The sequence below is a fragment of the Oryctolagus cuniculus genome, chromosome 2, assembly GCF_964237555.1.
Source record: "Oryctolagus cuniculus chromosome 2, mOryCun1.1, whole genome shotgun sequence".
NCBI lineage: Eukaryota > Metazoa > Chordata > Mammalia > Lagomorpha > Leporidae > Oryctolagus > Oryctolagus cuniculus.
The window spans coordinates 164,049,240-164,076,443 of NC_091433.1; the positions used below are offsets into that span (position 1 = coordinate 164,049,240).

Here is a 27,204-nt window from a genome sequence, read left to right on the forward strand (position 1 = left end):
GCTGGAGCTCAGTGAGGAAGAGGGAGAGCAATGGCAAGGCATGGCGGCGATGCAGACCCTGTAGGGTCTTCTTAGGAAGGATTCAAATGGGAAGTCTTAGGATTTTGATCAGAGTGGCACAATCAGATTGACATTTGACTGGAATTATTGGTCGGTACTATTGAGAATTGATCACAAAAGGTCGGGCTGAAGCAGAGAGACCAGTTAGCTATTGCTATTCTGCATTACATACTTAGTTTTATTTTCACTAACAATGTATCTTAGAGACGTTTTATGTCATAATCTAGAAGTCTACTTTATTCTTTTAAAATTTATTTATTTGAGAGACAGAGTGAGAGAAAGCTCCTATCTTCTAATTCGTTCCACAAATGCCCACATTGGCCAGGGCCTTGCAAGGCAAAAGCCAGGTTTCCCAGGTAGGAGACAAAGCCAATTACTTGAACCATTACCACTGCTTCCCAGGGTCTGCATTAGCAGGAAGCCAGAGTCAGGAGACAGAGTTGAGAATTGAACCCAGACACTCTGATGTGGGTCTCAGGCATGTTAACCAGAATAACTACCAGACCAAATGCTCTCCCCTACATTCTTTCTTTTTTTTTTTTTTTTTTAAAGATTTATTTATTTGTTTGAAAGGCAGAGTTAAAAAGAGGAGAGGCAGAGAGAGAAAGAGAGACAGAGACAGAGAGAGAGACAGAGAGGTCTTCCATCCGATGGTTCACTCCCCAATTGGCCGCAACAGCCAGAGCTGCACTGATCTGAAGCCAGGAGCTTCTTCCAGGTCTCCCACGCGGGTGCAGGAGCCCAAAGACCTGGGTCATCTTATACTGCTTTCTCAGGCCATAGCAGAGAGCTGGATTGGAAGTGGAGTAGCCTGGACTTGAACTGGCACCCATATGGGATGCTGGCGCTTTAGGCCAGGGTGTTAACCCACTGCACTACAGCGCTGGCCCCGCATTATTTCTTTTATCTGCTTTATGTTATTTCATAGACTGGGTGATAGTGTTATAATTAACCATTTCTTGTTGGATGTGTATTTAGATAATTTCTATTTTACTATTACAAACAGTACCTAAATGAAAATCTTTGTATATGCTTCTTTTTTTTTTTTTTTTTTTTTTTTTTTTTTTTTTTTTTTTTTTTTTTGACAGGCAGAGTGGACAGTGAGAGAGAGAGACAGAGAGAGAAAGGTCTTCCTTTTTGCCGTTGGTTCACCCTCCAATGGCCGCCGCTGCAGCCGGCGCACCGCGCTGATCCTGGCAGGAGCCAGGAGCCAGGTGCTTTTCCTGGTCTCCCATGGGGTGCAGGGCCCAAGCACCTGGGCCATCCTCCACTGCACTCCCTGGCCATAGCAGAGAGCTGGCCTGGAAGAGGGGCAACCGGGACAGAATCCGGCGCCCCAACCGGGACTCGAACCCGGTGTGCCGGCGCCGCAAGGTGGAGGATTAGCCTATTGAGCCACGGCGCCGGCTTGTATATGCTTCTTTGTGTGCACATAGATATCAAGAGGTAGACTCTCAAATTTGATGATAAATCCTTTTAGTATTTTTATTGCACTGAAATGAGTTTGAGAGAATCGATAATCTTTATGATATTAAGTCTTCACATCCAGAAACATAACACATTTTCTAGGAGTCTTAGAATTTTTTATCCCTGTAGATCTTATACATCATTGTTCAAAAGATAACAAAAGTTAGTATGGGCAGGCATTTAAATTAGCAGTTACGATGCTGGTTAGATGCCTGCACCTCACATCGGAGTCCCTGGGTTTGATTACCGGCTCCAGCTACTGATTTCAGCTTCTGGCTAATGCACACCCTGGGTGATGGCCCAAGTAGTTGGATCCCTGTAACCCACATGGCAAATCCATATTCAGTTTCCAGCAATTGGCTTTGGCCTAGCCCAAAGCTGTTGTAGGCTTTTGGGGAGTGAATCCCCAGGTGGGAGCTCGCTCTCCCTCTCTCTTCCTCTCAGAGAGAAAATTTTAAAGTTTTTTTGAGTTATTAATTGTCATCTATTGAACCTGCTTGATCTTCACGAGTGTCTTCTATTTCCTCTAGTGATTTCCTGCTGCTAGTTTTGAAGGACATTGTATTGCAGAGGCCGACCCTTCAAGTTATTCTAATGAGCGCAACTTTAAACACTGAGCTCTTTTCAGAATACTTTAATTCCTGCCCAGTTATTACTATACCAGGTGATTAAAATTTCATTAAATATGTATCTTTCTAAAAAGTGGGTACAATTATTTTAAAGGTCATTTGAATTAATAGGCATTTAAGCCTCTTTCTGGAGAAGTGACTTGTTTCTAACAGAATCACAACAGTACATTGCAGTTAATAAGGAGATAACATACCTACTTGTTGAGAGATTTCAATTTTATATATGACTTCTTTTTAATAAAGACTTGGTTATTTCTCAGACTTTTCTTATTACTTTTCTAGGGCGTACATTTCCTGTTGATCAGTTTTTTCTGGAAGATGCAATTGCTGTGACAAGGTAAGGAAGATTTTAAGCTTCACTGAAAGTCTTTGAAAATAGGACTGTTTCTTCCCTCAGTATGCTAGAATACTCATAAATGTGTTAGTCTTTTTCTAATTTTTCTACTTGAGCATTTTGTTTTCCCTTTTCTTTCAGCAAACAAACTAGCAAGATTTAAATTCCTTTACTTGCAAACTGTAACTTTGGCAGGAAGTTAATCTCTCTGTCCCTCAGTTTCATCTTATGAAAAATGGATATTTTAACAGCAGCTACTTTACAAGGGTTTTATGAGGATTAATTCATGAATTAATATTTGCAAAGTGCTTAAAACTGTGCCTGCACCGAGTACGGGTTTTACAAAGGTTAGCTGTTAGAACGGCTCTGCTGTCAAGAAGTCTGCAGTGTAGGCTGAGTGTTAAGATGTCTGTGTAAATACTTGCAGCACTTGATAGAAAAGGTAATGTCTGTTGTATGCAAACAGATTTCTCTCCTTTGAAAGCCCTGCTTTTTCTTCCTATTCTTTTAATCTTGAGTGTTTCCCCAAGATTTTATCTTTGCACTGTTTCTGTTCACTGTTAAACTCTCCTTTAGCTATCTGTGTGATTTCAGCTGTCCCTTCTGTGCCAAGAACTCACTGGTCAGTTTCTTCATTCCTGATCTCTAATCTCCAGAATGAAAACACCCCAGATCACCTTAAACTCAACTCAGAATTTTTCTCCTCCTCCTAGCTCTTTCTATCCCTATTAAGCAACCCTTCCGACTCCATATTTATTTAATGATGCAATATTTTCAAGCTGAAAACATCAAGCTTCAATTGTAGTGTACAATAAGAATACTTAGGGAACTTATTGAAAGATTCCTATTTTCCAGGGGCAAACATTTGGTACAGCAGTTAAGCTGCTGCTGGGGATGCCTTCTTCCCATATCAAAGTACCTGGATTTGAGTTCCAGTTCTCCCAATTTCCGCTTCCTGCTAATGTGCACCCTGGGAGGCAGTGGGTGATGGCTCAAATACTTATGTCCAGGCAAGCGCCACGGCTCACTTGGCTAATCCTCCGCCTGCAGCGCCGGCACCCTGGGTTCTAGTCCCGGTCAGGGTGCTGCATTCTGTCCCGGCTGCTCCTCTTCCAGTCCAGCTCTCTGCTGTGGCCCGGGAGTGCAGTGGAGGATGGCCCAAGTGCTTGGGCCCTGCACCCCATGGGAGACCAGGAGGAAGCACCTGGCTCCTGGCTTCAGATCGGCGCAGCATGCTGGCTGTAGCGGCCATTTGGGGGGTGAACCAATGGAAAGGAAGACCTTTCTCTCTCTCTCACTGTCTAACTCTGCCTGTCAAAAAAAAAAAAAAAAGCTTATGTCCCTCCAACCTACATGGGAGACCCAGATTGCTTTCTGATTCCTGACTTTGGTCTGGCCCAACCCCTGACGTTGGGGGCATTTGAGGAGTAAACTGGTAAATGGAAGATTCTCTCTCTCTTTCTGTCTGCTTTCAAATAAAAATGAATAAATAAATAAGTTTTTTTTAAGGTATTGTGATTTTATGGGCCCTATCCCACTCCTCTTGACTTGGGCCCCTGCACCAGGAAGAAGCTCCTGGCTCCTGCCTTCGATCAGTACAGCTCTGGCCATTGCAGCCATCTGGGGAGTAAACCAGTGGATAAAGACCTCTCTGTCTCTGCCTCTGCCTCTCTGTAACTCTGCCTTTGAAATTAACTTGCATAAAGTCTTATGACAAATTGATGTAACAGCAGACCTAGAACTTAAATCCAGTTTAAATTTAAACTGAAACTTAAATTTAGTTTCAAATCTGATGACTTTTCCATTTTTCCGGATTGTCTAATGGTATTATCACCAACAAATACTAAACTGTCTAATTAGAAAGAGTTTTGTTTGTTTGTTTTAAGGGTTATCCTTGCTCTACCCTGCGAGCAGGAACCTTTTTTTTTTTTTTTTTTTTTTTTTTTTTTTTTTTTTTTTGACAGGTAGAGTTATAGATAGTGAGAGAGAGAGACAGAGAGAAAGGTCTTCCTTCCCTTGGTTCACTCCCCAAACGGCCGGCGCTGCACTGATCCGAAGCCAGGAGCCAGGTGCTTCCTCCTGGTCTCCCACGCGGGTATAGGGGCCCAAGCACTCGGGCCATCCTCTACTGCCCTCCTGGGCCACAGCAGAGAGCTGGACTGGAAGAGGAGCAACTGGGACTAGAACCCGGCGCCCATATGGGATGCCGGCGCCACAGGCGGAGGGTTAACCATGTAAGCCATGGCGCCAGCCTCTAGAAAGAGTTTTGAAGAAAATCTTATGGAGATGTTTAGCCAACAGAAGTACAGTTTTAAATTTGATTGCAGTGAAGGTGAATCAGTTACTTGTAAATTATAGTTGAATTTGCAGGAGTAGATAAGACTACAAAAGAAGAAAATGAAATGAGAAGAGGCATTACTGAGGCTACAACTCAGATGTGGTTTTTGAATGCTCATGACTCTTTTCTGTGATAGAACTTTTCTCCAAATTCTTATCTGATCTTCTGTCCAGCAGTGAAGCATTCCAGTGCGTTCCTGGCCAGAAATGGGCCCCAGCCAGGGGAACCCTGGACTGGGAGAAGGATCAGCACATTGAGTTGCAGACAGCAGCATTCTGCTGGCTGAACACATACAATAGGCGACTACCTCTGCTCCTCACTCACAGACCCACATGCACACAGACATGTTCCCTTGTCTCCCTTTCTCAGGTATGTGATACAGGATGGGAGCCCATACATGCGCTCCATGAAACAGATTTCAAAGGAAAAGCTTAAAGCAAGACGCAACAGAACTGCCTTTGAAGAAGTGGAGGAAGACCTGCGGCTCTCCCTTCACCTCCAGGATCAGGATTCTGTCAAAGATGCAGTGCCAGATCAGCAGTTAGATTTTAAGCAGCTCCTGGCCCGCTATAAAGGTAACGTGCTTTCTGGGGGAATAGTGCAGTTATGCCAGAGATTGCCAGAAAAAGAAAAACATGACTCATTCCATAGTTGCATTGCCTTTATTTCATCACAATAACTTTTAAACTTAGGAATTAGTAGTTCTAATACATATTCAGATTATATTGTTACCCTGTTCACCAGTGTGGGTTTTTTTTTTTTTTTTTTTTTCTGATTTTAAGACAAGTACGTGTTCATTGGAGAAAAATTGGAAGTAATGAAATATAAATTATAGGGCCAGTGTTGTGGGTTAAACTGCTGCTTGCGATGCCAGCATCCCATATGTGCGCTGGTTCAAGTTCTGGCCTTTCCACTTCCTATACAAATCCCTGCCAAAGAGAAACAACAGAAGTTGGCCCAAGTACTTGGGACTCTGCTACCACTTGGGAGACCCGGATGGAGTTCTAGGCTTCTTGCTTTGACATGGACCCTCAGCCCTAGCCATTTTAGCCATTTGGAGAGTGAACCAGCAAATGGAAGATTTCTCTCTTTCTCTGCTACTCTACCTTTCAAATAAATAAATAAATTCTTTAAAAAATATATAAATTATATTTTTAGATATTTTATAAATTTTATTTTGAAGTGATGCAAGGCTATAGAATGAACTCTCTAAACTCTTTATCCCCAGCTCACTGATTAATATTTTCTTTCATTTGCTTTGTGCACATGTATTTGTCTTTCCTGAATCTCTTAAGAGTATGTTGCAATGTGATATCTCCTCACCCCTAATATTTAAGTGTGTATTTTCTTTTTTTTTTTTTTTTTTTTTTTTTTTGACAGGCAGAGTGGACAGGGAGAGAGAGAGAGAGAGAAAGGTCTTCCTTTTGCCATTGGTTCACCCTCTAATGGCTGCCACGCTGATCCGATGGCAGAAGCCAGGTGCTTCTCCTGGTCTCCCATAGGGTGCAGGGCCCAAGCACTTGGGCCATCCTCCACTGCACTCCCTGGCCACAGCAGAGAGCTGGCCTGGAAGAGGGGCAACCGGGACAGAATCCGACGCCCTGACCAGGATAGAACCCGGTGTGCCAGCGCCGCAAGGCAGAGGATTAGCCTATTGAGCCGCGGTGCCGGCTAAGTGTGTATTTTCTAAGAACAAGGACATTCTCTTAGATAACTTTAATAATAATAAAAATGAAGTCATTTAACCCTGTTATAATACTGTTATTTTATGGAATTTTTATTTATTTATTTATTTGAAAGGCAGAGCAAGGGAGAGACAGAGAGCTCCCATTTTCTAGTTCACTCCCCAAATGCCTGCAATAGACAAGGCTGATCCAGGTCAAAGCCAGGAGCCAGGAGCCAGGAACTCAAATCAGGATCTCCCACATGGATGGCAGGGACCCATTCACTTGAGCCATCACCTGCTCCTCCTCTCTGTGTGCAAATTAGCAGAAAGCTAGAAAAGAGAGTAAAGCCAGGACTTGAATCTAGACCCTCTGATATGGGATGTAGGCATCCCAAAGAGCAGCTTAATTGCTACAGTAGGCACCTGTCCCTCATACAAATACTTAATCCACAACCCAGATTAAATTTTTATTTTTTTATTTATTTATTTTTTTGACAGGCAGAGTGGACAGTGAGAGAGAGAGACAGAGAGAAAGGTCTTCCTTTTGCCGTTGGTTCACCCTCCAATGGCCGGCGCGCTGCACTGATCCGATGGCAGGAGCCAGGTACTTCTCCTGGTCTCCCATGGGGTGTAGGGCCCAAGCAGTTGGGCCATCCTCCACTGCACTCCCGGGCCACAGCAGAGAGCTGGCCTGGAAGAGGGGCAACCGGGACAGAATCTGGCGCCCTGACCGGGACTAGAACCCAGTGTGCCGGCGCCGCAAGGCAGAGGATTAGCCTAGTGAGCCGCGGCGCCGGCCTATAACCCAGATTAAATTTTAACAGTTAATCTCACCAGTATCCATTATTGCTATTTTTCCTGGTCCAGGATTCTATGCAGGATCATATACTGTATTCATTCCTCATGCTTCCTTTGTCTTTTATGATCTTGACATTTTTAACAATTGTTTTATTTAATTGTTCTTCCTTTTGGGTTTTGCTGATGTTGCCCTGATTACACTTAAGTGTTGCATTTTGGGCTCGATTACCACTGAAACAAGCAATGCTGAGTTCTCAGTGCACATATCAAGAGGCACAGGATGTTGATTTGTCTCGTTATTGACAGTGTGAACTTGATGACTTGGTTAAGGTGATATTTGCCAAGTTTCTCCCTTATATGATTACTATTTATTTCTTTTGCAGTTAACTAGTCATTTGTGGAGGGATATTCGAAGCTATTAAATACCTGTAAATTTCACTCACTAATTTTAGCATTATTCATCGAGTTTTAAAATAACATCTTCTGAGAGTCCACCCCGTGCAGAGCATTTTTGTATGTGTTGTTAGGTGCCCTCCTTCTGTGGCAGCCTCTACCTAGCTACTCCTTGTTCCTGTGTGGTCTTCTATGCATATAGATTGTATTGAAACCAGAGTAACTGCAGGGTTACTACTTTAGCTGTTTTCTTTGTGCCTACTCTAGGGACAAGTCTTCGCTGCCCTTCCTGCTCACTTTTACCTGATCTACTACCACTGTTCCTCTTAGTCCTTCCCAAAGAAAGGAGCTTATGTTTCACAAGTTAGAACCTCCAAACTGCTTCTGTGGAACAAGAAACAAGAACTTTTACTTTTTCTCCTTACACCAAAGACTGTCCCAGCCCTGGATGGTAATTACCAAGGAATTTGGGCATTAGCCTTGTTCTGTTGTTTGGGAAGATACATGTAACATAAATTTTAATACATTTTCTTCCATGAGCTTTTTGAAGACCACTCATATACATGGCTTTCAAAATTCTTTGCACCAAAATAAAATAGTATTTTAGTTATATTTCCCATAAACTTTTTGATCTCCTCTTTGTGTCTGAATTACAAATTTTTGTTCCTTTTATGCATCATACCAGCTAATAACTCCCACTTCCTTTTTTTATTAAATTGTGAAAAAGGAAATTCCCCTTTCATTTCTCTTTCAAAATTTCAGAATCCTGTCTAAGGTTTATAATCACATGTGAGCCATGCCTTTCTAATTTCAAGCACAGATACTACCAAAGTAGAGACAGTATCTCTGGGACCTCCTTTCTAAGGATAATGGAGAGGGAGGAGTTCAAGACAGGAAGCCTGGCTCTGCCACTAGTTTCTATATGATGTGGGGCTAATTGCTTAGTTTTTCTTTCTTTCTTTCTTTCTTTCTTTCTTTCTTTCTTTCTTTCTTTCTTTCTTTCTTTCTTTCTTTATTTTTTTTTTTTTTACCAATTTTTATCTAGTTGAGAGGGAGTGGGGAACAGAGAAAGAGAGAGAGAGAAGAGAGAGAGAGAGAGAAATGGTTCCCTGGTTCTCTCCCCAAGTATCCAGCACGGCTGAAGCTAAGCTCCATCACTGGCAAGTAGTTGGCAAGAATCCAATTACTTGAGCCACCACTGTTGCCGTCCAGCGCTTGCACTGGGATGAAGCTGGAGTTAGAAGCCAGAGCCAGGAATTAAATTAGGCACTCCAATGTAGGCATCTTTTTGTCTTGTCTTTCTTCTTGGATTTTTTTTTTTTTTTTAAGATTTATTTATTTGCAAGGCAGAACAAGAGAGAAAGAGATCTTCTATCTACTGCTTCATTCCTCAAATGTCCTCAACAGCCAGGTCTGGGCCAGGCTGAAGCCAGTAGCCAGGAACTCCATCCAGTCTCCCACGTGAGTATTAGGGGCCCAAGCACTTGGGCTATTTTCTAATGCCTTCCCCAGTGAATAAGCAGAGAGCTACATCAGAAGTGGAGCAGCCAGGACTCAGAGCAGCACTCGGATATGGGATGCCAGTTATGGCAAGCAGTGGCTTAATGTGCTACACTACAACTCTAGCCCTTGTATCTTTTTCTTTTCTTTTTTTTAAGTTTGTATTATCTCTTTTTAAAAAAAAAAAATTTATTTATTTATTTGAAAGAGTTACACAGAGAGGCGAGGCAGAGAGAGAGACAGAGAGAGGTCTTCCATCCACTGGATCACTTCCCAGATGGCCACAACAGCTAGAGCTGCGCTGATCCGAAGCCAGGAGCCAGGAGCTTCTTTCCGGGTCTCCCACATGGGTGCAGGGGCCCAAGGACTTGGGCCATCTATTACTGCTCTCCCAGGCCATAGCAGAGAGCTGGATGAGAAGTGGAGCAGCCGGGTTTTGAACCGGCTCCCATATAGGATGCCGGCGCTTCACGCCAGGGCGTTAACCTGCTGAGCCACAGCACCGGCCCCTCTTTTTCTTTTTTAACATTTTGTGCTTATTTTCATTTTATTTGAAAGGCAGAGAAAAAGAGAGAGACCTTCCATCGGCTGGTTTATTCCCCAAATGCCTATAACAGCAACCACTGGGCCAAGCCAAACCCTAGCCTGGAACTCATCCCAGTCTGCCATATGGTACTAGAGCTATCACCTACTGCCTCCCAGGGTGTATCTCAGCAGGAAGCTGGACTGGTGGTAGAGGAGGTAGGACTAAAACTTGATACTGCAATATAGAATGCAGGTTTCTTAACTGCTGTGTCAAACTCCTGTCCCATTAATGCCTTAATTCCTTGGCATATTAACCATTAGGGCAAAATGCTTACTCCTAAGGGCTGGTATTGTGGCATCAGGTTAAGCCAGCGCCTGCAATGCTGGCATGCCATATGGGCACGAGTTTGAGTCGTAGCTGCTCTGCTTCCAATCCAGTTCCCTGTAAATATGTCTGGGAAGGCAGTGGAAGATGCCCCAAGTACTTGGGCCCCTGCCACCCGTGTTAGAGACCCAGAAGGAGTTCCGGACTCCTAGCTTCAGCCTGGCCAAGCCCCAGCTGTTGCAGCCATTTAAGGAGTGAATCAGCAGATGGAAGATATCTCTCTCCCTGCCTCCCTCCCTCCCTCCCTCCCTCTTTGCAACTCTGCCTTTCAAATAAATAAATCTTTTCTTAAAAAATGCCCATTCCCGCCGGCGCCGCGGCGCACTAGGCTAATCCTCCGCCTTGCGGCACCAGCACACCAGGTTCTAGTCCCGGTCAGGGCGCCAGATTCTGTCCCGGTTGCCCTTCTTCCAGGCCAGCTCTCTGCTGTGGCCCGGGAGTGCAGTGGAGGATGGCCCAGGTGCTTGGGCCCTGCACCCCATGGGAGACCAGGAGAAGCACCTGGCTCCTGCCTTCGGATCAGCACGGTGCGCCGGCTGCAGCGCGCCGGCCACGGTGGCCATTGGAGAGTGAACCAATGGCAAAGGAAGACCTTCCTCTCTGTCTCTCTCTCTCTCTCACTGTCCACTCTGCCTGTCAAAAAAAAAAAAAAAAAAAAAATGCCCATTCCCACCAGTTCGAATCCCAGCTCTCCACTTCTGATCCAGCTCCCTGATAATTGCCTGGAAAAAGCAGCAGAAAATCACCCAAGTGTTTGGGCCCCTTCACCCATGTGGGAGACTTGAATAAGTTCCTGGCTCCTGGCTTTAGCCTGGCCCAGCCCTTGATATTGCAGCCATTTGGGGTGTAAACCAGCAGATGGAAGACCTCTCTCTCTCTCATAAATAAATCTTTTTTAATGCTCATTTCTGCTTAACTTTTCTGAACTTACAAGACTTGATCTAGTTGATCTCAGGGCTCTCACCTCTCAGAAAATTACATAATGTTCTGGAGCTCAATTTTTTAAAAACTTTTGCTAGTTTAAAATAAAAATGATAGGGCCGGTGCTGTGGCACAGCAGGTTAAAGCCACCGCGTGCAGTGTCAACATCCCATATGGGAGCTGGTTTGAGTCCCAGCTGCTCCTCTTCCAATCCAGCTCTCTGCTATGGCCTGGGAAAGCAGTGGAAGATGGTCCAGGTGCTTGGGCCCTTGCACTCACATGGGAGACGTGGAGGAGGCTCCTGGCTCCTGGCTTTGGATCAGCTCAGCTCTGGCCATCACGGCCATTTCTGGAATGAACCAGCAGATGGAAGACCTCTCTTTCTGTCTCTACCTCTTTCTGTAACTCTGTCTTTCAAATAAATAAATTAAATGTTTTAAATAAAAAATAAATAAATAGGCCGGCGCCACGGCTCACTAGGCTAATCCTCCGCCTTGCGGCGCCGGCACACCGGGTTCTAGTCCCGGTCGGGGTGCTGGATTCTGTCCCGGTTGCCCCTCTTCCAGGCCAGCTCTCTGCTGTGGCCAGGGAGTGCAGTGGAGGATGGCCCGAGTACTTGGGCCCTGCACCCCATGGGAGACCAGGATAAGTACCTGGCTCCTGCCATCGGATCAGTGCAGTGCGCCAGCCGTGGCTGCCGTTGGAGGGTGAACCAACGGCAAAAGGAAGACCTTTCTCTGTCTCTCTCTCTCACTGTCTACTCTGCCTGTCAAAATAAATAAATAAATAAATAAATAAGATAATCAGTCCTGGAATAAATTCAGATGATAAATATTTAAAAAAGAAAAAAAATTAACCAAGTCTTTAAGTATATTATTGATTAGTTAAAACTATCAAACTATTGTTTTGTGGGTTTTTTTTTAAAATAACAAAACTGTTCTACCTTCTCTACTTTTTTCAGTTAGCTGGTCCTTTTTCTTTTTGAAAAAAAATCTGGCTGTTTGGAATCTTCCTAAAGAAAAGTGATTCCTACTGTGCCTTCTTCACCCAACCACACTCTTGTTTTTGTAGGCAGGCTCTTTCTCCCATTTTGACCAATGTGGGATTCACCCTGTCAGATAACATTGTTTAGACACTGCTTTTGCCCCTCTCAGAGTTCCCACCAACATATAGAATGTTTCTCTTTCCTGATACCAACTCCAGTTATTTTGTTCTAGTCAGACCATAGTTAGGGTCATGGGCCATTAAGGAGGAGCCAAGAAGCAAGGGCAGCTGTTTTTGGAGAATTAGTCACCCAGAGATATTTGTTAAAAGAGCTGAGGGTTGGAGTACAACCCAAGAACTGTGCTTTTACTTAGTCCTCAGATAGATTGGAAGGAGATTATACACTGGTAAACTGAGGGTCTCTGGTTAGATTCCAGGAGTGTTGGTGAAACAGTTAAAATCACTTATGTTTTTCAGGAAAGATCCACCACTTCCATCATTTTCTCCAAGGAACCTAAAGCTTAAGAGTCATGATTAATGACCGTGAACCTGTGATCTCTGTCTACTGATTTCCATCTGACTCATGATTTGACTCTGGAAGGAGTCCATCTAAAATCTAAAATCTGCTTGACTTTGATCTTTGTTTCCAGAACTTAAACTTTAAATAAATATGTGATGAATAAAAGAGGGGAAGAAGGAGGAGAGTTTTGAGTGGTCCATTTATGCCTTTCCCACAGGGCCAGGAGCTTGCTCTTTGGGTTATTTTGTTCAAGCAAAAAAAAGCTTCTGGCGACATTGTATTTTCTCAGAGACTAGAAGATAAAAGTTCATTTCAGGCCGGTGCCGCGGCTCACTAGGCTAATCCTCTGCCTTGCGGCGCCGGCACACCGGGTTCTAGTCCCGGTTGGGGCACCGGATTCTGTCCCGGTTGCCCCTCTTCCAGGCCAGCTCTCTGCTGTGGCCAGGGAGTGCAGTGGAGGATGGCCCAAATGCTTGGGCCCTGCCCTCCCTGGGAGACCAGGAGAAGCACCTGGCTCCTGCCTTCAGATCAGCGCGGTGCGCCAGCCGCAGCACACCAGCCACGGTGGCCATTGGAGGGTGAGCCAACAGCAAAAGGAAGACCTTTCTCTGTCTCTCTCACTGTCCACTCTGCCTGTAAAAAAAAAAAAAAAAAAAAAAAATTTCATTTCAGTATGTTGGATGCAAACATCTGTTATTAAATCAGCACTCACCTAGTTCACAGGCATATTGTCTTCATAATGTGTAATTGTCCTGATGTTTACCTTTCTTTCAGGGGTTAGCAAATCAGTCATCAAAACTATGTCCGTCATGGATTTTGACAAGGTTAATCTTGAACTAATAGAGGCCTTACTGGAGTGGATTGTGGATGGAAAGCACTCCTACCCTCCAGGTAATTGCTTCTTCACTCAGGCTGAATGCTCCAAACGCTTAGTCCCTGGCTGAGTCTCATCATGAGTAGTTTGGGCCCCATGCAACCTTGGTGCATACAGTGGTTTTTGGAATCCGATAAACCTCCTAACTCTACCCAGGAATAAAGTCCCTATCTTTTCTATGCTTCATTTTCCTTGTTTGTAAAATGAAGACAAAAATAAATGCTCTCATGTAGAGCTATTCTGAGGATGGACAGAAACCATGTATGTAAAGCAATTAACGGAATGCCCCACATATAATTAATGTCCAGTAGTTAGTACCTCTAATAATGACTATATGATAATATACTTACTGTTGTATCACTGTTACTACAGTTGCTACTGTTAACACACAGTAATCACTTCTTTTCCCTTATGTGCAATCTCCCTGTCACAGTGGCCTTCTCACCTCCTTTGCAGTCCCTCACCACCAGAATGAGTACTCCAGATCTTCTCATAACTGAATTGTTCACATTATTCATGTTTTAGCTGCCATGTCACCTCTACAGACAACTTTGTTTTCCTCCTGCTACCCCCACTTACCCTCCCATAATATCTAACAATTTTCATTTTCATTTAGCACTTGACACTGTCTGAGTTAGAGGTTTTCTTGCTGACTGTCTCCTCCAGGAGAAAGTAAGGTCATTAAGAATAGGGATTTCTTGTTCCCCACTGTATTTCTCATACCCCAGAACAGTGCCTGAAACATTTAGGTACAGAGTGAATACTTGTTGTACGAGTGGATCATGGGCAATCACTAAAAGGAATAACAGATTTTAAAAACCACTCACTGTGCTTATTACTTGGTACTTTAGAGAAATAGGAACAGCTGCCCTCTTCTGCTTGGCCTTTCGTCATTATGTGGTATTTTCTAAAGTGACTTGTGAGCCTTATAAAGTCATTCAAGTGCCTTGTTTCCCTACCCTTACAAGTGGCCAGTGGTAATGCACTATCACTAAATTGAATCTCTTGTTCCATCCCAAAGGAAATGATTCTTATTGAAAAAAATCAACCTTATCAGCCCAAAAGAAATGTTAGGCACCTGAACTCACAGCAAAGCGGATACAGTGATTAGGGAGTCAGCAATACATCTGTGAATATTAAAGGTATCCCTGACACAGATGACCAAGCCATGAGAGTAGAGCAGATCATAAGACATAAAACTACAGGAAAAAATTATTTCCATCCATATAGACTATTTACCACTCTTAAATTTTGTAGCATTTTAGCAGAGAATCCCATGGGGTATATGAAGGAAAGAGGATGGATCTGGTGCCAGAATCCCTAGGTTTGTGTCCAGGTCCTATGCTTGTTAAGCCTGTGACCTGACCAAGTTAATGAGTCACTCTTTGGGGTCCTAATAATCTTAATGGACAGCTAGGAGGATCAAATGAGATAATATATGCAAGTGGTCTACTATCAAAAACAACCTTGCAAGATCTCTTTTGGCCTTCTTACACTGGGGTTCTGTTTTGTAATGATTTAGATTCTTTATTTACTGGGCTTGAATAACAGCAACACAATAATAGGTCATAAGTTCATCGCGGGCAGATCCTTGCTTTATATCCCATTGTACTTCTCACAGAGCTGACGTGGTACCCTGTAAAATATCTGTGATATTGAAGGGAGGGGAGGGGAATAGGGTAACAATTTTCTCTTTGAATAAAGCACAAAAGAAGGTAAGCGTGTCTGCTCTGGAGAGAGAAGTACACTGTAATCAGTTATCACTGCTTATTTTCTTCGATATAAAACTTAGAATTGCATTAACTGTTAATAGGATGTGGTCAGTTAATGTTCTGCCTCTTTAAAATATATCTGAATTTAGATGATGAGACGGGCCTGCCGGTGGTAGTCTCTTTTTCTCATTTCCAGTAAAATGTTTATGGATTTTAGTTATTAATAGAGAGAAGAGTCTTGTCTTCAAAGGTTAGAAGGAGCTCTTCCCCGAGACACAGAATGTCACTGGCCAGCGTATGATGTGTTTAAAGGGCTTAACTGAAGGCTCTTGTGCAACTTAAGGCATCCGAGTCTTCCACACCTCAGCTTTTCCTGTTACAGAAGAATAATAGTACTCCTTTTGTCCTTTTAAGTCAGAGAATGTATTAAAGATAACTTATTATTCATTTAAATCCTTGGGGACTTTACAAAGGAAAGAAAACAGAGTGAAAAATTCTAAGATTATTGCTTTCTTTAGTATGAAATAACTTTATATTAGTTTTTCCTTTTTTGCACTTATCTTATTGATTCTTTTTGTATGCCCAGGTGCTATACTTGTATTTTTACCAGGACTAGCAGAAATCAAAATGCTTTATGAACAGCTGCAGTCTAATTCTCTTTTCAACAACAGACGAAGTAACCGGTAAGCCAACTGTTTCCTTAGTCAGCCATTGTGGTTATCTGCACAGATGAATAACCAGAAGTCCTCACCCTTTTTAGACCCTGGCGTCACTCTTCAGGCGCATAGGTGTTCATGCCAGCTGGAAATGGACAAACCTGTTTGCTCCAAGAAATCATTTATTCCCATTCCATTAAAGCAAACTATTTCCCTTCTCTTAGCATAGTGACTCAGCAAACTTGCCTGTATTTCACTTTCCAGATTCCAGGGAGGGGAGAGGGGAAGTAGAGGCAAAGCCAGCATTATTAACAGCAGAGAAGTGCTGCCATTTTGAGAGGGAATCATTTTCAAACAGTTCCTATTCCAACCACAACCAAATGAGCACTGCCTAGAAATCACAAGATTGACATTTCTTAGCTTCATTTTGTCACTGTTTTTGCCTCTCTTTCTCTGGATTTAAGAGTAGGGAAAACATGCTTTGCTGGTTAGTTTGCTCTACGTTTATAACTTGTAGAATATCAGTTATTTATTCCTCTTGATTATTTACTTCTTTTTTTTTTTAAAGATTTATTTATTTATTTGAAAGTTAGAGTTGTACACAGAGAGAGAAAGAGAGGCAGAGAGAGGTCTTCCATCCATTGATTCACTCCCCAATTGGCCGCAACAGCTGGAGCTGGGCCAATCTGAAGCCAGGAGCCCGGACTTCTTCTGGGTCTCCCATGTGGGTGCAGGGGCCCAAGGATTTGGGCCATCTTCTATTGCTTTCCCAGGCCATAGCAGAGAGCTGGATCAGAAGTGGAGCAGCCAGGATTCAAACCGGTGCCCGTATGGGATACCGGCACTGCAGGAGGTGGCTCTGTCTGTTATGCCACAGCACCAGCCCCAGATTATTTACTTCTGAATTACACATCAGCATTTTCCCCAAGTCAATTTAAGTTTCAGTTCCTAGAACTGAGTAAATATTTAGTGAGGCTCAGAAAGAACCTTCTCTTTGAGATGAGCTGGGCCTTGAGGCCTGCTTACAGAGAAACTTCTAATATTTAGAGAGTCATATCATTGGTTTTAATAGAAATTAATCCCCTGAAATCCAATTTCAGTGCTTTTTGCTGCAGTGCTTAATGTGGTTTTATTTCCTTTCAGATGTGTTATTCACCCACTTCATTCGTCTTTATCCAGTGAAGAACAGCAGGCTGTGTTTATAAAACCTCCTTTAGGTGTAACTAAGATTATAATTTCCACCAACATTGCTGAGACCTCCATAACCATCGATGATGTTGTCTATGTCATTGATTCTGGGAAAATGAAAGAAAAAAGGTATTGTCTTTGATGATGTAAGAGAGGGATTAACGATGCCTCATTTAGGGTGACGGCTATTAACAGCTAAAGCTGTTAAGCTATATGGATTATGGTTTCAAAAAATACTTCATGGAAAGTGCACATGGATGTGCAAGTAATTCAATAGCCAGGACCATAAATCTTAAAGTTAACTAGGGGTAAAAAGGTTAAGGTTTTAACTGGCAAGTCGTGATTTACTTTCCTCTATCTCCTCATGTGATTTTACACGTGCTTGGATGCAAAGGGTTGGATAAAGTATGTAGTAGCACTCGGTACCATTTAAATCAGACTAGCTGCTCCCACCAGGGACTCTGCTATCCCAGAACACACACAGGGTGCTGTGTTCTTCTGTAGAAGTAAGGTGGCTTGTCTATTCCATCCATGCCAAATAGTCTTGGCCACTTTTTTTTTTTTTAAATAACTCGGTTTATATTTTTCTTTATAGATATGATGCCAGCAAAGGGATGGAGAGTCTAGAGGATACTTTCGTATCTCAGGCCAATGCTCTGCAGAGAAAGGGTCGAGCGGGCCGTGTTGCGTCTGGGGTCTGCTTCCATTTGTTCACCAGCCATCACTACAATCACCAGCTCTTAAAACAGCAGTTACCAGAGATACAAAGAGTGCCGCTGGAACAGCTGTGCCTAAGGTTACGTCTTCGTTCTTGTGTTGTGCTTCCAGAAGGTCCAGATGTTTCTCATCCCATGTTTCCTTTTCCCAGCAGCAGATATTTTGCTATGAGCAGACATGGATGAACTCATTCATTTGCAAAGAAAGAGCTCTTCAGCGTTGCCTTTGCCATTCTTCTTTACTTTCTGGACATAAAGATCTCTTATACTACAAAACATGGCCCTACAATAGTTAAGAACACGTTTATAAAGGAGGATAGGAACCAACATTGTGGTGCAGCAGGTTAAGCCACCACTTGAGATACCAGCTTCCCACATCAGAGTGCTGGTTTGAGTCCTGGTTGCTCTGCTTCCAATCCATCTCCCTGCTAATGTGCCTGAGAAGGCAGGAAAAGATGGCCCAAGTACTTGGGCCCCCACTACCCTTGTAGGAGACCAGGATGGAATTCCTAGCTCCTGGCTGTGGCCTGGCTCAGGCGTGCTGTTGTGGCCATTTGGGGAGTGAACCAGCAGATGGAAGATCTCTCTCTCTGTGTTTCTCCTCTCTCTCTCTCTGTCACTCTGCCTTTTAAATAAATAAATCTTTATAAGGGAAAATAATCTAACTTATCAAGGATTTTCTGCTGGGGGCAAAATCAATATCAAATAATCCCAGGAAAAATTCTGCAGCCTCATTATCAGCTAGAGCAAAGTGAATGAAACTTGAAAACATCATTATTTACCTGATAAAATAGAATTTCATGAGTGACTGATCATACAATACATACATGTTAAGACTAGAGAACCCTTGATTTAATCTTAATGAAAATTTTCTTAGTGATATATTAAGGAACTTCTAAAACTGTTCCTACCCTTTGACCAACTCATTTCCATGAGGGAGTATACCCATAGAAAAATAACCCAAAGGGGAAAAAAGTTATATGTATGAAGATGTTACAACTCTTCTTTATGTAGGGGGTATATTTGGAGAGTCTCCCATTTGTCAGGCATAGGGCTAAGCACTAGGAATACTGTAGGATACAAGAACATTTCCTGCTTTTTTCAAGTGTCCATTGTCTAGTCTTAAGAAATTGGGGGTGGGGCCAGCGCCTGTAGTGCTGGCATCCCATATGGGCGCTGGTTTGAGTTCCAGCTGCTCCACTTCCAATCCTGCTCTCTGCTGTGGCCTGGGAAAGCAGTGGAGGATGGCCCACGTGCTTGGGCCCCTGCACTTGCATAGGAGACCTGGAGGGGACTCTTGGCTCCTGGCTCCCGGGTATGCGCAGCTCCAGCCATTGCGGCAGTTGGGGAGTGAACCAGCGGATGGAAGACCTCTCTCTCTCTCTCTCTCTCTCTCTCTCTCTCTCTCTCTCTCTCTCCCTCCCTCCCTCCCTCCCCCCCCCCCCCCGCCTCTTCTTCTCTCTCTGTGTAACTGACTTTCAAATAAACAAATCAATCTTTAAAAAAAAATTGGGGGTGAGGAGCTGATGCCCTGAACTAAGGTAGAAGCAGTGCACATGAACAGGAGTAAAGGGATTTGAGAGACTTAAGAGATTTTAAGTTTTTTATTTAAACTAGCATTGTATGATTTATAGAAGCCTCTGTGGAAAACCGTAGATTATTCTTATTCAAGAACGAAATTTTTTCTTAGTGTCATCCCACCAGAAATAAAATTGACAAGTTACTTATTTTTCTTCTTTTCAGAATTAAAATCTTGGAGATGTTTAGCACTCACAATCTCCAATCTGTGTTTTCTCGGCTCATTGAGCCTCCACACTCTGATTCTCTCCGTGCCTCGAAAATACGATTACGAGACTTGGGAGCTTTGACTCCAGATGAAAAGTTGACACCTCTCGGGTATCACTTGGCCTCTCTGCCTGTGGACGTGAGAATCGGCAAACTCATGCTGTTTGGGTCTATCTTCCGCTGTTTGGATCCTGCTCTCACCATCGCCGCCAGTTTGGCCTTTAAGTCTCCTTTTGTAAGTGAACAGCATCATCTAGACGGGCGTGTATACCTGAGGTCTCTCAAGGAACCATGGGGGCTTTACGGGTGGATTAATCTCCTACAGATTTGCTTCTGAGAATGTTGGATTTGAATTTTTTCAGGGCACAGTATCATCTGATCCTCAAAGAGTTCCATGCCCTAAAGAACGACTAAGCAACTAGAGACCTGACTTACTAAAAATAAGTGAGATGTGCTTTTTATTATGTCTGCTGTCCTTGCTCATTAAAGAAAAATTAGAAAATGAAAACCAGCCAAAGGTGCCCCTGAATGATTTTAAAGGGCAATAATAGCCAGCGCCGCGGCTCAATAGGCTAATCCTCCACATAGCGGCGCCGGCACACCAGGTTCTAGTCCCGGTCGGGGCGCCGGATTCTGTCCCAGTTGCCCCTCTTCCAGTCCAGCTCTCTGCTGTGGCCAGGGAGTGCAGTGGAGGATGGCCCAAGTACTTGGGCCCTGCACCCCATGGGAGACCAGGAGAAGCACCTGGCTCCTGCCTTCGGATCAGCGCGGTGCGCCGGCCACAGCGCACCAGCCGCGGCGGCCATTGGAGGGTGAACCAACGGCAAAAGGAAGACCTTTCTCTCTGTCTCTCTCTCTCACTATCCACTCTGCCTGTCAAAAAAAAGGGGGGGGGGGCAATAATATATTGATTCACTCCTTAAAGCAATTTTAAAGTGTGCAATTCAATTCACCCCTCTTAGCTGGGGGTGGGTATTTGGCATGGTGGTTAACACACTGCATGGAACATCAGCATCCCATATCCAAGAGCCCAGTGTGGGTTCTCTCTTGGCTTCGAATCCAGTTTCTTGCTAATGTATACCCTGGGAAGCAGCAAATGGTGACTCCAGTACTTGGGTCCCTGCTGCCCATGTGACAGACCTGAATTGAGTTCCAACTTCCTGGCTTCAGTTTGTGGGCATCTGGGGAGTGAACCAATGGATAGGAAATCTTTCTCTTATTCCTCTAGCTTTCAAATGAAATGCAGATAAATAAATAAAATTTTTAAAAAGAAATTTCCTAGCTGTAACTCCCCTATTACCCCTTGCTAATATTTTGTTATTTTGTATCTATATTGGCTGTAGTTTTCATGTGATGTCTTTGTTTTTGCTATCAGATTAATACTTGCTACATAATATAAGTTGAGAAATTTTCTTTCCACTTAGATTTTTGAAAGAGTTTATAAAGAATTACTGTTAATTCTTTAAATATTTAGTAGAATTCAGTGTGAAGCCACCTGGACCTAGTTGTTGCTTTTTTGTTTTTTGATTACTAACTCAATTTCTTTGCTTGTTATAGATCTATTCAGATGTATTTCTTCTTTTTAAAGATTTATTTATTTCTTTGAAGGGCAGAGTTACACAAAAAGAGGAGAGAGGGAGAGACAGATCTTCCAGCTGCTGGTTCACTCCCCAAATGGCTGCAACAGCCCAAGCTGGGCTGGCCCAAAATCAAGAGCCAGGAGCTTTTCCCAGGTCTCCCACATGGGTGCTGGGGCCCAAGCCCTTGGGCCATCTTCTGCTGCTTTCCCAGGAACATTAGAAAGGACCTGGATTGGAAGTGGAGCATCTGGGACTCAAACCGGCATCCATACAGGATGCTGGCATTGCAGGTGGTAGCTTTACCCTCTACACAACAACACTGACCCCGAGATTATCTATTTCCATTTGAGTCAATTTTGTTGGTTTTGTCTATTTCATCGAAGTTGTTATGATTTATTGGCATACAGTTATTCATTGTATTCCTTTATGTTTGCATGAGGTTAGTAATGTCCCCACTTTAATTATGGGAATTTGACTAGTAACTTGAGCTTTCTCTTTTTCTATTTTTGGTCAATCAAAGGTTTGTCAATTTTGTTCTTTAAAGAGAATGAATTTTGGATTTCATTGATTTTTCAAAATTTTTCTAGATTCTCTATTAATACCTGTTCTTACTTTATCATTCCTGCCTTCTGCTTACTTTAGGTTTAGTTAGCTCTTCCTTTCCCAGAAGGCTAGGTTTCAGTTTTGACATCTTTCTTAATACAGGCATTTACCGCTATCGGTTTTCTTCTAAGAACCTTTAACTGCATCATACAAGTTTCCATATACTGTGCCTTTGTTTTTATTCATCTTGCTTTAAAAATTATTTATTTACTTGAGGCCGACGCCACGGCTCACTAGGCTAATCCTCCGCCTTGCGGCGCCGGCACACCGGGTTCTAGTCCCAGTCGGGGTGCCGGATTCTTTCCTGGTTGCCCCTCTTCCAGGCCAGCTCTCTGCTGTGTCCAGGGAGTGCAGTGGAGGATGGCCCAAGTGCTTGGGCCCTGCACCCCATGGGAGACCAAGAGAAGCACCTGGCTCCTGCCTTTGGATCAGTGCAGTGCGCCGGCCGCAGCACGCTGACCGTGGTGGCCATTGGAGGGTGAACCAATGGCAAAAAGAAAGACCTGTCTCTCTGTCTCTCTCTCGCTGTCCACTCTGCCTGTCAAAAAAAATAAATAAAATAAAAAATTTAAAAAAAAATTATTTATTTACTTGAAAGCCAAAGAAGTGCAGACACATCAGGCCTGCAACAGGCAGGTCTGGGCTAGGCCCCATCCAGAAGCTGGGAATTCAGTGAAGGTCTCCCACATAGGTAGCTGGGACCCAACTGCATCAGCTGTCACCTGCTGCCTCCTTGTTCTGTATTAGCAGGAAGGTAGAATTAGGAGTGGAGCTGGACTTGAACCCAGCGTTCCAGTATGGGATGCACGTGTCCCAGCCGTCATCTAACTTGGCCAAATGCCTGCCCCTTCTTCATCTTAAAGTATTTTCTGATTTCCCTTTTTATTTCTTCTGACTCATTAGTTATTTAGGCATCTTTTATTTCCAAATATCTGTGAATCCCTCAGTTTTTTTCTGTTACTGATTTTTAATTTCAGCCTATGTGGTCAGAGGCCATGTTTTACATTGTTTCAGTCCTTTAAAACGTACTGAGCTTCATATTATGGTCAGGTATGTGGTCTGTGTGGATAGTGTGCTTCAGGAAAGTGGATAGCCTGGAGCCAGCACTGTGGCGTAGCGGGTGAAGCTGCCACCTGCAGTGCCAGCATCCCATGTGGGTGCCAGTTTGAGTTCTGCTGCTTCACTTTCATCCAGCTCTCTGCTATGGCCTGGGAAAGCAATAGAAGATGGCCCAGGTCCTTGGACCCCTGCACCCATGCAGGAGACCCTGAAGAAGTTCCTGGCTCCTGGCTTCAGATTGGCGTAGCTGCAGCTGTTGCCAGCCAATCAGGGAGTGAACCAGCGGATGCAAGACCTCTCTCTCTCTCTCTCTCTCTCACCCTCACCCTCCCTCCCTCTCCCTCTCCCTCTCTCTCCCTGTAACTCAGACTTTCAAATAAAAAAATAAATCTTTTTTTTTTATTTATTTGACAGATAGACAGTGAGACAGAGAGAAAGGTCTTCCTTCCGGTGGTTCACTCCCCAAATGGCTACTATGGCTGGCATTGCGCCGATCTGAAGCCAGGAGCCAGCAGCTTCTTCCAGTCCTCCCACATGGGTGCAGGGCCCAAGCACTTGGGCCATCCTCCACTGCCTTCCCGGGCCACAGCAGAGAGCTGGACTGGAAGAGGAACAGCCGGGACTAGAACCTGGCGCCCATATGGGATGCCGGCACCGCAGGCAGAAGATTAACCAAGTGAGCCACGGCAAAAAAAAAGAAAGAAAAGAAAGTGGATGCCTGCTGTTGTTGGATGGACTGTCGATCTATTTTTCTTTTTACCATGGCTTATCATGTTTAGACAGGGCCTTCGTTTAGCTTCCGTGAGGAACCACTGCAGCTTTTGCTGGTGTCAGCAGAGCCTGAGCACTCCAGCATCATTGGATTAAAAAATTAGCATATGTTGGGGATAAGAAAGCAGGAAAAATCAACTTTGCTGATTTTTACAGGTTTGTAGGCAAATGCTGGACATGTTAACATTAATTTTAAATCAGAGGAAAACATTAGTTATGGGTATAAAAGATGAACAAGAGCTTGTATAATAAAGACACCACAGAGATAACAGAATGTTTGATTTTAAATCTAGATTTTGGAACAAGTGGCTCTTTGATGACTCTTGTCATTCGAAACCAAAAGAGCCAGAGGAGCAGTGTGGTAGACAGACAGACCCCAGGGCAGATGTAACAGTGTACTGCTGGTTATCGCTGTGGTCGCCTCTAACCTGCTGACCCACTGAGTGCGCTTTGTTCCACATAAAGTACTTTCCCAAGGCAGCTGGCTGCAGCAATAGCAAAGTGTCGTTTGAAACCTCAGATAAAATGTGACCTTCAGATCGGCTTTTCCTCATTTAGGTGTCTCCCTGGGATAAAAAAGAGGAGGCTAACCAGAAGAAGCTGGAATTTGCATTCGCCAACAGTGATTATCTGGCCCTTCTGCGAGCATATGAGGTAAGTATGTAACCTAATGGCTTTGGTCTATTTCTACAGTAGGCACCAAAGACAGAATAAGTTCCGTTTGATTTTCTCCAAAACTCAGGGGTGGCGGCTAAGTACGAAAGAAGGACTGCGTGCCAGCCATAGCTACTGCAGACAGAACTTCTTGTCAGGAAGAGTTCTCCAGGTGAGTTGCTTCTGTGGCAGTTCATTGTCATTCCTTTCCTGCTCCAGTGGCTCACTAGAGGGCGCTGCAGCTTTAGCTTTGTCCCATCCTGACATTGGAAAGATTATTTCTGAAATCTGCGTGGCCTTACCAGCTGTGTAAAATGGACTCCTGAACTGTGGCCTCGGGCCCTGTGTGCTGAACCTTTTAACCAATCTGCTTTGGTGAATCTGTGTTTACTTCTGTGTAGAATATAGACACTTTGTTGATGACTGCTTATAGATGTCAGTTTTTTCAATAATTATATATCTTTAAAACAAACAAACAAACAGGATTTTTTGAAATGCAAAGAGAGGGAGAGACAGAGATCTTTCTTCTGCAGGTTTACTCCCCAAATGTCTACAACAGCCAAGGCTGGGCCAGGCCAGGGCAAAGCCTGGAGGCTGGAACTACATTCCAGATTTCCCACATAGTCTTTGATAAAAAGAAACCTTGTAACATACAAGGGGCTGACATTGTGGCATAGCAGGTAAAGCAACTGCCCGTGACATTGGCATCCCAGTATGGGCACCAGTTTGTGTCCTAATTGTTCCACTTCCCATTCAGCTCCCTGATAATGGCCTGGGAAAAGCAGCACAAGATGGCCCAAGTGTTTGGCCCCTGCTATCTATGTAGGAGACCTGGAAGAAGCTCCTGGCTTCTGGCTTCAGTCTGGCCCAGCCCTGGCTGTTGTAGCCATCTAGGGAGTGAACTAGTAGATGGAAGATTCTCTCCCCACCTCCACTGTCTCTCTGGAACTCTTTCAAATAAATAGATCTTTAAAAAAATAAAAAGTTCTCCCATATGGGTAGCAGGGGCCTAAGGACTTGAGCCATCTTCCACTGCTTTCTCAGACACATTAGCAGGAAGCAGAATCATAAGTGAAGCAACCAGGACTTAAACTGGCACTCTGATATGGGATGCTGGTGTTAGAAGCTGCAACTTAACCTGCTACACTACATTGCTGGCCCCTATACCATACATTCTTTTTTTTTTTTTTTTTAAGATTTATTTTATTTATTTGAAGGCAGAGTTACAGAGAGGCAGAGGCAGAGAGAGAGAGTCTTCCATCTACTGGTTCAATTACTGTGCCAATCCAAAGCCAGGAGCCAGGAGCTTCTTCCAGGTCTCCCACATGGGTGCAGGGGCCCAAGGACTTGGGCCATCCTCCACTGCTTTCGCAGGCCATAGCAGAGTGCTGGATTGGAAGTGAAGCAGCCAGCACTCGAACTGGCGCCCATATGGGATGCTGGCACTGCAGGAGCGGCTTTACCCACTGCGCCACAGCGCCGGCCCCACCATACGGTCTTAACCCAGATCCATAAACCCCTGAAACTATATACAAATTTTCATGTGTAGATACACGTACATTATTTTAGAGCAAGGTTATGGTTTTCATAGATTCTCAAAGGAGGCAATGATCATTCCTGATCCCCTTATTCTCTCCTGGAAACCAAAAAACTAATACTGAAGTAAATTTTCTTTAATTTTTCTCATGTCCACCCAAACCTACCATCTATCAGTAATAAACAGAAAGGCTTATTCTCTTCTGTGTAATAATAACTAGGGCTTTTGTCCCTTATGTTGTGGCAGTATTGTAGGCCTCCTTCCAAAATGGTGTAAGAAGCCAAAACGACGGTGCACATTTTTGCAAAGCATCTGGTGTGCTCAGATTTGGGGGCTGGGGAGAGGGAAGGACTTTATTTTCATATTGCATGTTGACATGTCATGGAGAGCACAAAAGTAATGTTCGTGACATTTACCACTGCCTCACATTTATTTATCTCTCTGTCTCATAATCTCCATCAGAACAGAGACTTCACCAGCTTTGTTCAGCACTGTATCCCCAATGCCTAAAACAGTACTTAGCAGATTTGGCATTTAGTAAATTTATTGAATAATTGCATGGTGAGTGAATCTGATTATTTAAGGAAAGTAAGAGATCTGAAAACTATCCCAGGATTTGCCTTCATTCTCCCCTACTTTTAAGGTTTGTTTAAAAGGCAGAGTGACAGAGACACTTTAAATCTTCCATCTGCTGGTTTACTCCACAAATGGCCCTGAAAGCCAGGGTGAAGGCAGGAGTCTGGAACCCCATCCTCATCTCCCATATGGGTGGCAAGGACCCAACTACGTGTACCGTCTGCTGCCTTCCCAAGCGCATTAGCAGGGACCTGAATCCAAAGTAGAGGAGCCAGGACTCCACCCTGCCTCCCTCCACTCCCTTTAGCTATACTGCAATGAGACATTTTGGGAAGACAAGAACTGTAGCTTTATTCTAACTGCTTCAAAGGCAATGGTTTCCAATCCTCACTGTCCCTTAGATTCACCTGAGGAGGCTTTTAAAAAATACGTAAAAATGCCAGGCCCCTCCCCAAGCCAGTTAAATCTGTGTCTAGGCCAGGGCTTACTGATTGTTATTGCTGTTGTTGGGTTTACCAAGTGTGTGTAGTATTGTGCAGCCAGGGTGGAAACCACTGACGTAAGGGTATTCATATGTACAGTGCAGTAGTAAGTGTTTTCTGGAGTTAGTAAGATTTCTAAGTACACACACACAGAGAATTTCTGGATCAGAATAAAATGAGGAGGGGGCATTTTGCCTAAAAGTTAAGATGCATTTGTGACACCTGTGTCCCATATCAGAGTGCCTGAGTTTGATTCTCAGCTCCAGTTCTGAAGTCCAGCTTTCTCCAGCATAGATCCTAGGAGGTAGGAGGCAGGTGGGGTGGAGATGATTCGAATGGTTGGGTCTGTGCCATCCACATGGGAGACCTGGACTGATTCTGGCTCTGGTCCCTGTCTCAGCCCTGTAATGGTCATTACAAGCATTTGGGGAGTGAACCAGCAAATAGGAGCTTCTATTTCTCTCTCTGCATCTGGAATAAATAGATCTTTT

The 27,204-nt window shown here is 43.8% G+C and overlaps 1 protein-coding gene across 7 annotated transcripts in view; it reads left to right on the plus strand.

Annotated features, from left to right (window-relative positions):
- Window positions 1-27,204, plus strand: part of DHX57 (DExH-box helicase 57) — a 75,446-nt gene that overhangs the window by 37,433 nt on the left and 10,809 nt on the right. For 6 of the 7 annotated variants that reach the window (XM_070069213.1, XM_070069214.1, XM_070069217.1 and 3 more), the window contains 10 exons: window positions 2,058-2,191; window positions 2,439-2,493; window positions 5,198-5,403; window positions 13,295-13,411; window positions 15,693-15,789; window positions 16,906-17,079; window positions 17,546-17,746; window positions 19,410-19,686; window positions 24,023-24,118; window positions 24,207-24,290. In XM_070069213.1, the coding sequence (XP_069925314.1) occupies window positions 2,058-2,191; window positions 2,439-2,493; window positions 5,198-5,403; window positions 13,295-13,411; window positions 15,693-15,789; window positions 16,906-17,079; window positions 17,546-17,746; window positions 19,410-19,686; window positions 24,023-24,118; window positions 24,207-24,290 (1,441 nt within the window). Of the gene's footprint in view, window positions 1-2,057; window positions 2,192-2,438; window positions 2,494-5,197; window positions 5,404-13,294; window positions 13,412-15,692; window positions 15,790-16,905; window positions 17,080-17,545; window positions 17,747-19,409; window positions 19,687-19,813; window positions 20,043-24,022; window positions 24,119-24,206; window positions 24,291-27,204 lie in introns of those variants that run through there. The other variant, XM_070069218.1, reaches the window with a different exon arrangement.